At 38.1% G+C, this 16,190-nt stretch overlaps 1 protein-coding gene across 2 annotated transcripts in view; it reads right to left on the bottom strand.

Moving 5' to 3' along the window:
• FRY (FRY microtubule binding protein) overlaps positions 1-16,190 on the bottom strand; it is a 325,197-nt gene that overhangs the window by 173,083 nt on the left and 135,924 nt on the right. For both annotated transcript variants that reach the window (XM_036743232.1, XM_036743231.1), the window contains 6 exons: positions 14,571-14,661; positions 14,069-14,148; positions 13,891-13,971; positions 4,532-4,700; positions 2,392-2,484; positions 2,197-2,295 (listed from right to left, as the gene is read on the bottom strand). In XM_036743232.1, the coding sequence (XP_036599127.1) occupies positions 2,197-2,295; positions 2,392-2,484; positions 4,532-4,700; positions 13,891-13,971; positions 14,069-14,148; positions 14,571-14,661 (613 nt within the window). The remainder of the gene's footprint in view (positions 1-2,196; positions 2,296-2,391; positions 2,485-4,531; positions 4,701-13,890; positions 13,972-14,068; positions 14,149-14,570; positions 14,662-16,190) is intronic.

The raw sequence follows: 16,190 nt of genomic DNA, 5'->3' as shown, positions 1-16,190 counted from the left end.
CCTTAGTTATTGGTGGGTTTGCTTTTCCTAACTGTCAGTAATCTCAGCTGGTTAGAAGGTGGACTGAGGAATTCAAATTCACAGATTTAATCCATCCTATAAAAGTTAGCTGCCTTTTGTTTAAAGGTCAGTGAATGTAATTCTAACTGCAGCCAGAAATCTTGAAAGTAAATAGATAGAGTCTATTCCATGGAGACCAGCAAGACCATGCAGCAACTTTATCATAATGCTTGAAAACCAACTCAAAGGACACGGCCTATTCAGAGCTGCAAAATTTTAGAGCCTGGCAGGACCTTGAATGACCATCTACTCTAGCTGCTTCATTTTACAGATGAAGAAAGGGAGGTCCTGAAAGGTTAAATGACATAGGATCACCAATTTAGGGCTGGGAGCGGCTTTGTATTTACAGATGAAGAAACAGGTGCAGAGAAGCAAGTCACTTGCCCATGGCAATGCAGGCAACACCACATCAGTGCTAGATGTGAGATGTGAATCTAGGTTCTCTACCTCCAGGCCTAGGACCCTTTCCACTGTGACATTTCGCAAAGGGACTAGGGACAATAGCTGAGGGAGGAAAACCCTAGCTCATTGCTAGTTCTACTAGGCCACACTGCCTACCTTCTAATGGTGGGTTATCTTAATATATTAAGAATAGCAAAAAAAAAAATCACACTTCTAACCTATCTTAGATTTTAGCTTTCTGGAGGGCAGGCACTATCCACATTAGGTTCTTTTGTACAGGGCCTAGTACAATGCCAGGTAGAGTTGGGTATTTAATGAATATTTTTTGATGATGGTAGTTTATAACAGAAGGTGGTAGTTTATAACAGAATCTCAGAATGAATTTATATAATTTATATAGGATTATATAACAAACTAAAATATTAAAAACTAAAACTACTTTTTCCTGTGCAATGGAGCATTAAAATATTAAAATAAGAATAATGAAATAATTTATCTAACAATATGGAAACCTAATTGAGCATTTTAAATAACTTCTGACTGAATTTTGAAAGAAGAAAGCCATACACTGCTCTCCCAAACCACAGAAAATAAAGTATGCATGCAACCTTGTTTATAAAAAGTAGTCACTGGCCCATTTCCCCAGAAACATCTGCTAGTATTCACTTGGTTTCTGTCTTGAATGTAGGTGTGTGTGGGTTTTTCTGCATGCAAACTTACCGTAATTAAGTGAGCTTCCCAAAAGGAATGCTATTTCATCAATAACCATGGCAAATGTGCTACAAGAAGACTCTGCTTATATCAACATAAACAGAAGCAGTACTGTGCTTGTCCAGCACGCATCTAGATACCCAAAGCCCCTGGGGGAGATGCTGGCAGAAAGGTTAGTGGAAGGCCACCCAAAGAATAAACAAGGGCCACTCTGGTCCCTATTTCACTGAATAAGTTTAATTGACTCTTTTACTATGATACAAAGTAAGTTAAGGCCAACAGAAATGGAAACAAAATGATATATTATTTGAACTAGGAGGAAAACATGCCACTATAAGAAGCGCTATGTTAATGAAAGATTGTTTAATATTCCACCAATTTTGCTTTAAGCTGTTATTAGCCCATCAACCACACTACTACCAAAAAATACAGCTGCTGAAATTCTGTAAAGCTTTGAGAAAGATCCAAAATCAAAAAGTACTTAGTAGCCCTAAAGGGCAAAAGATATTCTTAGTTTAAAAGGTTTCATTTTTTGCCATATAGAATCTTTTTCTACACACTTTTTTTTTGAGCATCATTACATTTCTCATGACAGGCAACTAACTATCTGCTTCCCCATTCCTTCTCTACCCCATCTCTCCTCTGCTTGTCAGAAAAGGGACTGACCAGGGAGGAATCTTGTGTGTTAGGAGGAGAAATGTGGTTTTTTTTTTTTAAAGCTGAACCTTTTGATCCACAAAGTTTTCTTTAAAAGCAAAATTCGACTTGAAGCAAACCTCACACAACATTATAGAATCTTAAAGGTGAAAGGATCTTTGAGATCATCTTGTCTAATCCCCTCATTACAATTATGCAATCAAAAAAGATAATCAATGTAAATGCCTGCTGTTGAAATACCAAATTAGACTTTGCTGAACCATGATTCTACAGTCCGTGGACTCCTACCTATACAGATTTCTGTTGAGGAACGTTAGTCTTGGATACTTTGGTGTTTTAATTTTTTCCTTGCTCATGGTTACTAACCAGGGAATGTTTCTTCCTCGAAGACAGTTCGAGTGTTGTGTCGTAAAGGCTTTCAACAAAATTTCTAAGGCAGGGGACATTCACTTCATTTTTAACAGCCTGAAAGAAAGACAGATGTATGTTAATATCATTAACCAAAAGTGGACTTTCCTTCTCGGGTTTTGAGAAACTCATTGAAAGAAAAATGTAACTCACAGCTGCTACAGGGACGAGAATTTCGACAAATAAACCTGCCAATGCATGCTTGATATCTTTGTCTTTAACTTCCAGAAAATAATGTGCACACTCCTATGAATTAGAGCAGAAAAACAAAACAAAACAAAGCAATGAAAAGTTGGAATGAAGACATGAAACAAGCCTAAAGTGTTTATAATTCAATCTGGTATTTGTGTTACCTATAAAAAGGATTACATATAATAAAGATATTAATCTTCATTCATCCTCACACTGTTTATTTCTCAGTGTTTAAAAGAAAAAAAATCAGTCAACTGGCAAAGTCACCACAAATGGACAAAGTCAGAATTATCTCACCCCTCATTTGACAGTGCTACCCATCTTATCATCTCTACCTCCTCCTACTTCAACCTTATATGCTAAAATAGCAAGCCATCTGCTGGCAACAGATACACTTACCAGTTCCTTCGCCAACACAGATACTTAGATTATGCAAACAAAATGGAATTTTATGTATAGGCAGAGGATATTATATTGAACTCGAGTCCTGAGGCCATATTATGTTTAGGCTTTGGATGCATGGATATTTAGCTATTCTCATTGACTGTTTCGTCTGTCCTGATGGCTCAGAGTGCACATTAGGAATAGTCTCCCATACAATCTGTTTCCGGTCAGTGTCGCATGTCTGTGATAGATTTTCAGCAATCTGAGTTTCCTTTTTATGGAGCTGACACAGCTAGATTACCGCTGGCACACCGTTCTTCTGTCATCTGGCCAGTTTAGTCATACAACAAAACATATGGTCTTAACAAGGGATTGCTTTCCATGGAAATGATACCCTAAATTATCCATATGTACATTTATGACATTTAAATGCTTTCATTATATGATATCTAATTAACACTGGGACCATAATGAGAAAGGCCTCAATCTATCAGTAACTTAATAATATTTCTGCCTGAAATATACAAACTTATCCTAAAAGTAAGCTAGACACTTTTCCTGATACAAGACAGAGTGTAAAGATTCCTAAAACTATTGTAGCCCTTTAATATCTTATGTTACATATTTATACCAAAATTCTCACTAATAGACTTGACCCAAGGCATGGAGCCAAGTTCACTTGATACATGTATGAGTAATATTCTTCATCTGTGGCTGGGAAAAGTCAAGTTTTCAACAGATTAAGACCATCGTCCAAAGTTAGCCAGTAGCAGAACCTGATAAAACAGATTCTATTCTTTATATCTCATGTCTGCTTTCTACACTACATTCCCATCACCAAGAATTTTTCTCAAGTAAAACATGATAAACATTACATTATCTACATTCAAGCTCATACAGCTTAATGGGGGCTCTTTTAAATTATATGCTTATCAGCTACTTATTTATAGCATGAATGAGAACGATTTCTTTCTGTTCACATTTGAAGTTCTCATGGATATACATCAGGGGTATGAGAGTATATTAATCATTATTAGTTACAAGGAGTATTAAACTAGCTAAATTCCATCCAGACCAACTGGCAAACGTCTATGCAATGGAAGAAGTCAACAAGTCAACTAGCATTTATTAAGGGCCTATTATGTGCTAGAGACTGTACTAAGCCCTGAGGAAACAAAGAAAGGCAAATCCCTGCACTCAAGGGGATCAGAGTCTAATGGGGGAAACAACACAAAAGCAACTATGTACAAACAAGCAATATATAGGATAGATTGTAGATTATCAGCAGAGGGAAGGCACTTGAATTAAGAACTGAGAAAGGTTTCCCGTAGAAGGTAGGATTTTAGTTGGGTCTTAGAGGAAGCCCGGAGACAGAAATGAGGAGGGGGAGAATTCCAGGCATGCTAGACATCTAGTGCAAATGTATTGAATTGGGAGATGAGGAAAAAACAAAAACAAATTCAATGAGACCTGTCAGTGTACCATCCTGCCCTAAAGGATGATGTAAAAAACTCAATCACACACTAACAAGGTAACTGAGAAAAGAGCCCTCCATGCTCAAGTAGAATTTAGGTATCTCTCTCTATATCCCATCTTCCATCTCCCTCCCATTACCAGTGGGAAGTCAAAGCTTCCTTCCAATTTGCAGTACAAAAAAATTAGCTGGAGTGGACTCTTCAAGTCAATCCCATGTTAACCTTACTGCCCAGGCTCTCACCTGCATGAACTGAAGAGAAGCTTCAAAGTCCTCCACTGGATACATTTTAATGCGAAAGAATTTCATACCCATTATTAAACTGATAATGCTCTGAACCACATATGGGTTCTGCTCTTTGTGCCGGAGCTCTTTCAATTCTGCCATAAATTTTTTCTTCACAGCAGGGAATCTGAGGGTGAAAGACACATGTGTTTGGTCAAGTCCAGATAGGAAAATCACTTTAACACAGACCTCTTTCACAGAGCATCCAGGGGAGAAAGAGTCCAGGTAATAGATGTTTTAAATTTAGATTAAGGGTAATCTTCACCTTCTGGGAAAGGCCAGGATTTGGTGAAAGGTCCAATTTTCTTGTACTGTATTTAAGCTACTCAGCAGATGAGGTATGTGTGTTATCTGGACTCTTTCTAAGTGGCTAGGCTTTTGCTTATAGGAGTTGTGCTGAGCATGAAATAAAGCCCTGTTTCTTTGAGTGAAGTTTTTTCTATTATAGTCCTAAGGTCTCAAGACACTGGACTCTAAGAGTGTAAGAAATGCCATAGAGGGATGGACCCAAATATCTTCATGGTTGTTTTTGAAAGTAGATTGTAAGTTCCTCCAATAGAATATAAGCTTCTTGAGGGCAAGGATGGTTTCATTTTGACCTTGGTATTCTTAGTGCCTAGAATAGGGCATGGCATATAGTAGGCACTCAGGAAATGCTCAATGACTGCAATATGCAATTACATACCTGAAGAATTTTGGTGGTGCTACTGTCAAACTGTTACCTAAAATTCCAAAATTTGTATTTTTTTAAAAATATGAAATATGTTGATTGCTTAAAAATCTATTTTCAAAATACAGGAAAATGTTGTAATTGAAAAAATCAAATTAACAATTATGAAATGGCTACTATTCTGGAATACTCGAATTAGAGGGATTCCTGAGAGGCATTAATGAGGCAGTCTTAGGACAAATTTAAGTAACTTGTCTTAACTGGTACCTGATGTGTGTGTGTGTGTGTGTGTGTGTGTGTGTGTGTGTGTGTATGTGTGTGTGTGTGTGGGTGTGTTTATACATACATAAGCTTATATAAACACACATCTTCAAAAAGGATTCATTTATGGATAGTAGCTCCATAATGGGAAAGGTCATATGCTTAAGCTATATCCCTAACCTATCAATTGGTATCATGGTTGAAGACAAAATTTTGAAATGTCCCATGATGAGATTTTTTATTTATATAATCTTTGTGAGCATATCCCAGAAAGGAGCATGATAGCAGGCTGAGCTGCCTTTGGGAAACTGCCCAGGGTTCTGAAGAACTCCAAGGCTGCTCCAAGGTACAAAGGCTCATTTTTTTTTTTTTGGCAACACAAACGTCCAACTAAAATGCTCAAATTGCTGCAAATCTTGTGACACTGTAATCTCAGAGGCAGGGGTTCTTAACCTTAAACATGTCCTGAAATCATTTAGTAGTTGGTGAATGCTATGATACTCTTACTATAATTCATGTTTTTAATGCATAAATAAAATACCCAGGATTACAAAGGAAAGCAATTATATTGAAATACAGTGATCAAAATAACTTAAAAAAAAAAAACAAGTTCAAGGAAAGCCAAGTAAGATCCTGTGCTCTAATAATCGTAATTGTAGAAAGCCCAAAGGGCAATGTAATTGGGCACAAGAAACCTGCAGTGTATTTTCTAATAAGGAGCGATGCATAAGGGACAGCATAAGGATAATAGACAATTGGAAAATGAGGTAGGCTTGTTATCTATTGATAATAAGAACCACTAGCATTCATATAATGCCTTAAGGCTGACTAAGTGCTTGACATATGCTATCTTATTTGATCCTCATAACAACCCTGGGAGGTAGATTTTGTTAATTATCCCCATTCTACAGTTGAAGAAACTGAGGCACAGAGAGGTTAAATGACTTGCCCAGGATCATTCAGCTAGTAAATGTCTGAGGCAGTCTCTATGCACTGCACCATCTAGCTACCTCATATCTATTGAGAACAAGGTTAATTGAAAAACTTGTAAATTGGCTATTTGGGCCTCAGAACAACATATCTTTCCATAAAAAGAGTTTCACTTAAGTTCCTAAAAGATGCGTAATGTGGCTGAGGTATACCATAATATAACAGAATTATAGAACATAAACATGATGTTCGGTGACGTATCTTGGGGAAATGAATTCAGGGTGCTAACCTGGGATGTCAGGAATATTTGCTGGTACTCATATAATGTATATAGAGGCTTCAACAAGGCCCTCCAGGATGTCAGGAGTGGGGGTCCTCTGTGGAGGACCTATAGATCTGAATCACACTGGATATAAAGGCATGGAATAAACACAACCAGAATGAAAGGAATGAATGCCTAAATGGCCAGGATCGCAGATCCATGGCATATGGGAGATTGAACAGTGCTTCCATGCATGTGCATCCTGACTCATTATCATTCATACTGTCTCCATGATGACACACGGATAAAAAGCCCTGAAATCCTATGATCTCAGAGAAATTAAAATGCAGACAATCCAAAGGATAATGGAAAACCTCAGAGCAGGGATAAGGAAGTGGCAGGACATTACTAATGATGATGATGGGCATAAAAAGTCATATTAAAATATCATTTGGGAACTGTATGATTGGAAAAGCAAATGGAGCAGTCACATTGGTGGGAATGGGCTATAAGAGGTGAGTGGCTTCAGTGCTCCCTGGATACCCCAAGCTATAAAAAGAACTAGTTAAATACCCAGGCTATTGGGTGGCTCCTTTATGGAGTGCTTATGGGAGGACATGATACCATAAGGGATGAGAGGGCAGAGAACAATTTATGGCTATACTGGTGGAGAACATTCATATCAGTAAGAGTAAAGTTCAATCCAAGTACATTAGAACTCAAAAAAATATTGCAACGAGAATTATAGTATCTAGTTATACAGTTTTGGGAGAAAAATATGAAAAAGCAGGTAAGTAAAGAATGAGCTATTTAGTGAAATATTTCTAGTTTTTTAATCTTGACAAGAAAGTTGACTTGATTTTTGTTCAAAGTGTATATGCTTCTGTTTTTTTTAAAATGTTACTCCCGGAAGAGCAATATCCATAATACTATGAGCTTGTTATTCTAAGTTTTAAAAAACAACTGGACCTATACTTTCATCTGTTATCAGGAACTACTACTGATAAAGCTAACTCTTACAGGCTCTGTGACAGAAAGTCTAAAAAATTGCCCAGGGAACTGAGAGGTTAATTGACTAGTCTAGGGTCAAAAAGCTAGTATGTATCAGGGGATCAGGGGTCTTCCTGATTCAGTGACCAGCTCTTTATGGGCTATACCTTGCTTCTCCCTATTATATTAGAAATGAAAACAAATTTAAACATCTTTTACGTTCAGTTGTCCCAATACAGTGTGGAAACATTATTTTCACATAGCCATGATTAACCTATTCATATGGATATGGTTCGTTTCCCTAGGTCTTCCCAAGGATCTATTCAATTCCCTTTAGGAAATGAAAACCAAATTCAGTTTTCTGATGCAACTCTAAAGCCCATCTGAAAAACGGCAAAAGATATTGCTTCTTTGAAATATATAATGTATACTGTCTAGGAAGGCAAACTCCATGTTGTGAAATATATATTAAAGTCATATCAAAAAACAATATACTTTTAAAATCTGAGAGCTCTGGGAAGAGTGATCTAAATCATGATTTAAATGGATCTGATGCAAATTCAAGCACACCCTGCTTTTAATCAAAGTCTATGGTTACCTAATTTCAATGTAAATGGCTTTTAAAAGCTTTACCCACTCTCTGAATAACACTCAAAGATAATTTTTCTAAGGCAACATTATCACCACTAAAGCGACAAGATGCTGCTAAAATTCCATCAGACTAAATACATAATCCTTATAGTAACTAAAGTTATGAGGAAAAAAACTCCACAGCACCCTAGAATCTCATTACTATGGGAAATAATAGTAAATATACCATGAAATTACCTTATTTAGAAGAAAACGTAACTCCAGTGTCCTAGTTATGCCTAGTTATTTTTTTTCCAATGGATAAATGTGTTATTCTGGAAAATTATCAACTGAACACTGAAGCTGATCTTAATAGAGAGAAGGAAGTAAAGTACTAATTCTTGGAAAGTCACCGCTTTAACTAACTTAAGGGAGACTATGCTAATCTTTGATAATTGTTAATTATTTGACCAGTGGAGAGTGTATTAATTCTTTAAAGCAATTTAAATATGAGATTACTGGAAGACCAAAATTTCTAAAGGTTACGCGAATGACCATAAAGACTTTAAAGCATCTCCTAAATGTGAACGATCCACTAATTACTAATAGAACTGGACTCACTGCTGGCACCATGGCAGATCATAGGATTTTAATTCTAGAGTTGGAAGGAACCTCAGAGGCACCTAGGCCAGGCCCCTCATTATACAGATAAAGAAACTGAGGCCCAGGGAAACGAAGTGATTTACCCGACATCACACTGGTAGTGTTAGAAGTGAGATTTGAATCCAAGTCCTCTGACTTCAGAGCCACCATTCTTTCTACTATAATGCACTACCAGCAACTAGTGGCAACAGATCTGACTGATATGGCATTCCTATGTTCTCATGATAACTGCTACCAATCAACTATTAATATGGCTTTTTCCCCTTTGTTAATTCATAGAATCAAAGAGCTGAAATGAACCTCAAAGGTGGTACACTGGATAGAATTCTTCTGGACATGAAGTCAGGAAGATCTGAGTTTAAATCCTACTTCATAAGCTTACTAGCTGTGTGACTCTATGCAAGTCACTTATTTTCTCCTATCCTATTTTATCATCTGTAAAATGTGGATGGGGCAGCTAGGTGGCTCAGTGGATAGAGAGCTGGGATTGGAGTCAGGAAGACTAGAGTTCAATTCCAGCCTCAGACACTTACTAGCTGTGTGACTCTGGGCGAGTCATTTAACTTCTGTTTGCCTTAATTCACTGCAGAGGAAACGGCAAACCACTCCAGTACTTTCTTTCCAAGAAAACCCCACGGACAGTGTGATATGGTCCATGGGGTCATGAAGCGTCTGACACAACTAGATCACTGAAGGAGAACAACAAAAAACTGTGAATAGTGATAGCAACTGCCTCTCAGGGTTGTCTGGAGGATCAAAGGAGATAACCTATGTAAGGTGCTCTGCAAATCTTAAAAGAAATGCTAACTATTTTTACAAACTATTATCATTTAGTCCAAATCCTCATTGCAACTATTGCTCAGAAACTGATGTTTTGGTGTGTTCCCTGCCTAGCCTGGCTTGGCCCACACCTACAACCAATTTAAAAGCAAAATACCTGTGGGAGGCCTTACTACAGTTAACTGTTACTCATGGTACATGATCCATCAAAACAAAGGACAATGGAAGTGGTTTCTTTAACTTTGCTACTTAACACCTGATGTAAATAAAACACAAAATTACTCTGGGGCTGCTACAAAGAAGTTACAGGGTTTTGTGAAATGTAAGAATTGACTGATTAGCAAAAAGAAAACAGCAACCTTTCATTTAACTAGCATTTGGGTGGAAGGAATTATGCCACTGAAACAAAAGTTTTCTAAATAACTGAACTTTCAATCTTCAATTCTTTAAAAAAAACTGTAACCCATTTTGAATAGAAATCTTTCTCTTATGCACATCTCAACCTCTTTCAACTAAATCTGATTTAATCTTTTCTTGAGGACTCTAGGGTCATTATTATGAATATTAATTATGCAAAGGTAGCATGATGTGGTACAAGAACAACAGGCTATAAATCTGAAGAGTTCGGAGTTTCTTTGCAGCTGTATGACCTGGAGCAACTGTCTTGATTTTTGGGGTCTGCATGAGCTTAAGGGCCTATGTCCTTGATGAATTTATTCTGAATGATTAGAAACTTTTTTTTTTTTGCCAGTTGCAGGTCGTGTAGATACTTACAGTTGCTAGATAAATGATCTCAGGGAAAAGAAAGTGTTATTAAGCATTACTAAGCAAACTACATCTTTCAGACCTCTTTTTTTCCTCTGACTGCCACACAACATTACCCTGGTGCAGACCTTCACCACCTCATACCTGGACTATCGCAACAGCCTGCTGGTTGTTCTCCTGGCCTCAGGTCTCTTCCTATTCTGGTCCATTCTGTACTCAGCTATCAAATTGATCTTCCTGAGGCTCAAATCTGACTGTGTCACTACTTTAAACTCCAGTAGCCCTCTATTACCTCCAGGATCAAACACAAATACTTGCTTAGTTTTAAAGCCCTTTATAACCTGGTCCTTTCCTACCTTTCCAGGCTTCTTATACCTTCCATACCTCCATCTATTCTGAAGTCCAGTGGCATTGTCCTCCTTCCCGCTCCTCCCATAAAATGCTTTGTCTTCTGATTCTGGGCACTTTCTCCGGCTGTGCCCCATCCCTAGAATGGTCTCCTTACTCATCTCTGCCTCCTGGCTTCCTTTAAGTCTCAGCTAAAATCTGACCTCTTACAAGAAGCCTTTCTTGTCCTCTATCTATATTCTACTGCCTTCTAAGGCTATCTCCAATTTATCCTGAATATATCTTGTGTTTGTATGATATCTCTCCCATTAGGCTGTGGTCTTTTTGGGAGCAGGAACTATTTTTTAAAACCATTCTTTGTGTTATCAGCACAATGCCTGGCACATAGGAGTTGCCTGTTGACTAACTGATTGACCTTTCTATGAACTGTACTCCATAATAATTTGGGTAGTGTTATTGCTCTTAAGTGAACCCATAGATCGAACTCTCACATTACTTCTCCTCTACGATTACCAAAGAGGCAGTGTAGAGTACTAAAGAGAGAGTTGGATTTGCAACCAGGAAGCCTCAAGCTTGTCCCAACTGACAAATACTGGCTCTGTGCTGTTGGTAATTATGATGGTAAATTATTTAACTTCTCAGTGCTCTAAGACTGTAAGTGACATAGAAGGTGATGACCTCCACTGGCAGTTCCTTACTGGGACTCCTTGCACCAGTGAGATCACAGAGCCAGGCCCAATGTTTAATGAACCAAGGTGAAGCTAAAGGTATCAAAACCTTGCGTGATTGATCCAAGGGGAGGAGGGAGATATAGACAAGAGAGTAGGAGGTGACATCATTTCTACAAGTATAATATTGCTAATAGACTAATGTGATTCAGTTCCAGTTTCCTACACAGAGCTACAGGGCCAGATAAATTTAGCGATGAGAATTTCCCCCTGAGTTGTTTCCATGACAGAATCTGGGACATTTTTAGCTCAACTGAAACAAGTAGACAGCAGTATATAGTAATGGAACATGTTAAAATGGATTTTTTCATACTTTATAAAACTATTACCCACAGAATAAGAAAAAACAAACATCTGAAATATTATAAACTTTTTGAGGACCATGCTGGGCTGAGAAAGTTCTACTTGGCTTAAAAAATTTATTTATCTCATTCAGGGGTTTGAAATCTGTGGTCGTCTAGAGTGAAGATCTGGCCCATCAAACAAGTCAATAGGCTAATGCAGGGATGGGGAACCTGCGGCCTTGAGGCCACATGTGGACTTCTAGGTCTTTGGGTGTCGCCTTTTGACTGGGTCCAAGTTTTACAGAACAAATCCTTTTATTTAAGGGGATCTGTTCTGTGAAGTTTGGATTCAGTCAAAGGACTGCACTTGAGGACCTAGAGCACCACAAGTGGCCTTGAGGGCGCAGGTTCCCCAGCCCTGGGCTAATTAATGTATGTTCTAAGCACTGTGATGGACAACTGGATGGAAAGGAGGAGATGGAGGGTCATGTGTGAGGAACAGAAAGAAGACCATAACAGAGAGCAGAAAGGAGAGTGACATACAATGAGAGTGGAAAGCTGGGTTCAAGCCATGTTGTGAAGGGCTTTAAAGTTAAACACAGGCATTTACAATTGATCCTAGAGACAATGAGGGGCCATTAGAGTAGATTAGGGCAGTTAGGGGACACAGTAGATAAGAGTACGGGGCCTGGAGGCAGAAAGACACAAGTTCAAATCCAGCCTCAGACACTTATTAGCTGTGTGACCTGAGCAAGTTACTTAACCCTGTTTGCCTCAGTTTTCTCATCTATAAAATGAGCTGGAGAAGAAGCAGCAAACTACTCCAGTATCTTTGCCAAGAATACCCCAAATGGGGTCATGGAGAGTCGGACAAGACTGAACAACCACAACAGAGTTGATTCAGTCTGGGAGTCAGTCATATGGTCAGATCTGTACTTAAAGAAATATTTTCTTTGGCAGCTGTGTGTTGGATGCACAGGAGTGGGAAGGAGCTTGAGGCAGGAAGAGCAACTAGGTACTACCTCTTGCAATAATCTAGGTGAGGGGGATAAAAGCCTGAACTAAGGAGGTAGCTGTGTGAGTAGAAAAACAAAGTTGGAGATGAGACAGAAACAGCAAGATCAGGCACTTGATCAAATCTCGGTCAGATGAGGCATAAGAGAGAGTAAAGAATCATGGATAACGGTTGAGCCTATAAATCGGGGAGACTTGGAAGATGGTGGGGACTCTGTCAGTAAGACATGAGTATGGAAGAGGACTGGATTTAGTGCAGGAATATGATGAGCTCAGTTTTGGACAGGCTGAGTCTGAGATGTCTCTGGTAGATTTTGCAAACAGGTTAGTTTGAGATGTCTGATAGTTAATTACTGATATGTGACTGAAGCTCAGGGGAGAGTCTGGGGCTAGATTTACCGACCTTTAAGTCACCTTCAGAGAAGGGATAATTAAACCTATGGGAGCTGATAAAGTTACTAAGAAAGGGAGTAGAGGAAGATCCAAGATAGAACCTTGGGGAACATGCGCTGGTGGGGGCGTGATGCAGCCGATAAGTCAGCAAAAAGATGTAGGAGAGATGAAAGCAGGAGAGATAAAGCAATGCAAGCTTCAAAAAAGTAATTAATTAATTATTTTTAGTTTTCAACATTCACTTCCATAAGCTTTTGAGTTTTAATTTTTCTCTGCCTCCCCCTCCCCAAGATGGCATACAATCTGATACAGACTCTACATACATATTCTTATTAAACATATTTTCACATTAGTCATGTTGTACAGAAGAATTAGAACAAATGGGAGGAACCACAAGAAAGAAAGAACAAATCAAGACAAAAAAAAGGAGAGCCAATAGTATGCTTCAATCTGCATTCAGACTCCAGAGTTCTTTCTCTGGATGTGGATAGAATTTTCCATCATGAATCTTTGGGAGCTATCTTAGGTCTTTGCATAAGCAATGCTAGCTTTTAATGTAAAAGGCTGGTGATGTCTTGCTCTCCTCTCTTCAAGAAAACTGAAAACTACACAGACACACAGACGTGTATTTAGAAAGACTAGAAGGTACATTTACTCACTTAGCTTGTGCCAATACCCCAATGACTTCTGCATAGAGGTCTGCGACAATGTGCATATTTCCAGTGTTAGGACCAAGGTACCTAGCAAGATAGAATGAGGTGATAAAGACACATGGGTGACCTAAAAAGACAAACGATTTCATTTTAAGAAATCTACTTAGGCAGTGTCCTCACTTACCCTTCCTTGTATTTAAAGTGCTTGAAGGCCAAGTTAATAACCTCATGGATCAAACTGTCTATTACAGGATGAAGCGGAATCTGGAAATACAAAAATAATCTTTCAGCTGTCAAAAGAATACTAAATATTAACTTGCTCACAATGCAAATCATAATTATGTATGTGGCCTTTAGCAATATAATTTACCAAGAACACCAAACTGTTAACATGACTTAGCAGTCACTAGTTGGGAAAACACCAAAGGCTAATTTCTATTACCACATTATGTAACATGATTTCAGTAGTGAATATACTGCAAAATTGAAATGTCATCTACCAAAATTTATAACAGATATCTTATTTCAATTCAGAAAATATGAATAATACAGCACACAGAAATATTATTGGTTTCAAAATTAGATTTGGAATTTACTGACAACTTAACAGTTGGAGAGCTTTTAATGCCAACCAGACTCAGAAATGACAAATTTTATCTTAGTGCAATATTAAAACAGTAACATACCTGCTTCAAAACTTCTATTAACACTAAAGAAAAAATAAAATCAATGGCCAGATCTCTTCTTTCCATTAAATAATCTCGTTGCTGTTCATCACTGTAAAAATAAAAATATGGCAGTAAGCATGAGTAATGATTTCTGTAAATGTTCCTGTTATGAGATCCAATACGACCCATTAAAAAGCTAGAAATCACAATGATCCACCCTTAAGTTAAACATAAGTTGAACTATTATTACAGTGGTGAACTTCCAAGTGACTTGACCTCTTTGGGCACACATTTTCTCATTTGTAAAATGGGCGGATTGGTCTAGACATATGTTTATATATTACAACCATGCTTGGGATATTTTTACTATATATAATCATTTATGGGAGGTCCTTAGGTTCAGAAGAAATTCCTCTTCCCCATTTCCTTACATTCTCCCACAAAGAGGAAACAGAGGAAGAACAGATGATAGACACCAGGTGCCAGGCACCATGATAAGTGGTATACAACTACAAGCAAGATAGTGTTTGTCCTCAATGAGCTTATATTCTAATGGGGAAAGATAAAGCATAAAGGGGAATTTGAAAAAAAGGCTTGTGGAAGAGGTACATAGGATGATGCTTGGAGTGAATAAAATGAATAAAGCAAAGCAGAAAGTGGGTGGGAGAAGGGAGAGGAAAGGAAGGGGAAAAGAAAAGGAAAAAGAAGAGAAGGAAAGTTCTATAAGTAAAAGAGGAAAAGTCATACAAAATGGCTTTTACCTGCTGAGAAATGAGGTGAGGAGGAGGAGCAGAGCTAAAGCACTCTCTCAAAAGTCCTATCCCACTTATTTCTCTCCTTTTCTGCTCTTTTCATAGACTAACAGGGATTCTACCTTGAGATCTCCCAATTTCTTAGAGATAAGGAAAGTATGGAGAAGGTCCATATAGGGGCAACTAAATGATTAAGAGATGGGTAAAATAAGATCTATGAGGGGGAAAAATGAAAGAAATGGGTCATCTGGTAGAAGTTTCTTAAATTAAATGTACTTTACATTCCAAATAGAACACTTGCATAAATGAACAGGTGATACTTAAGTGAGATATAGGGAACAGCTTCTTTGCTTAGTTAATTTGATAGACAACAGAATGGGTTAGAGCTGGCAAAGGAGGTTGTGATGTTGCCTTCCATGGAGAAATATATTAGTGATGAGTCCCTCATTTAGTGTATGGTAGCTTAACTACAAGTCCTGCCTGGAAGAAAGGAAATGGACACAAATCACTAAGGAGTCCCCTCTCATTCTGCGATCTATTTAGGGGATTACTGAGCTGGAAAATGCTGCTGTGAGTCAGTGGGGGGAAAAGCTAGATGGGGTGGAAGGTAGCATTAAAGAATGGAAGTTTAGGATATATTTTAGAGTAGTGAAAAAGGGAACAGTGTCTGGAAGGGCAGACAGGGACAAAAAGGGAGAAAGGAGGCAGAAGATAATGCAAGAAAAGTTATCAACAGAGTCAGGAGACCTGGGTTCAAGTCTTGGTCCTATCACTGGTTAGCTGTGTGTTCTTAGATAAGTCATTAAAACTCTCAGAGTCTTGGATGCTTCATTTCTAGAAGAGTGATTCTACAATCTGTCATGAAAGGGAATGAAAATAGCTGAGT

Source organism: Trichosurus vulpecula, chromosome 2, assembly GCF_011100635.1.
Source record: "Trichosurus vulpecula isolate mTriVul1 chromosome 2, mTriVul1.pri, whole genome shotgun sequence".
In the NCBI taxonomy this organism is placed as follows: domain Eukaryota; kingdom Metazoa; phylum Chordata; class Mammalia; order Diprotodontia; family Phalangeridae; genus Trichosurus; species Trichosurus vulpecula.
The sequence above is the reverse complement of the archived record's forward strand: the minus strand, read 5'-3'. Positions and strand labels throughout refer to the sequence as shown.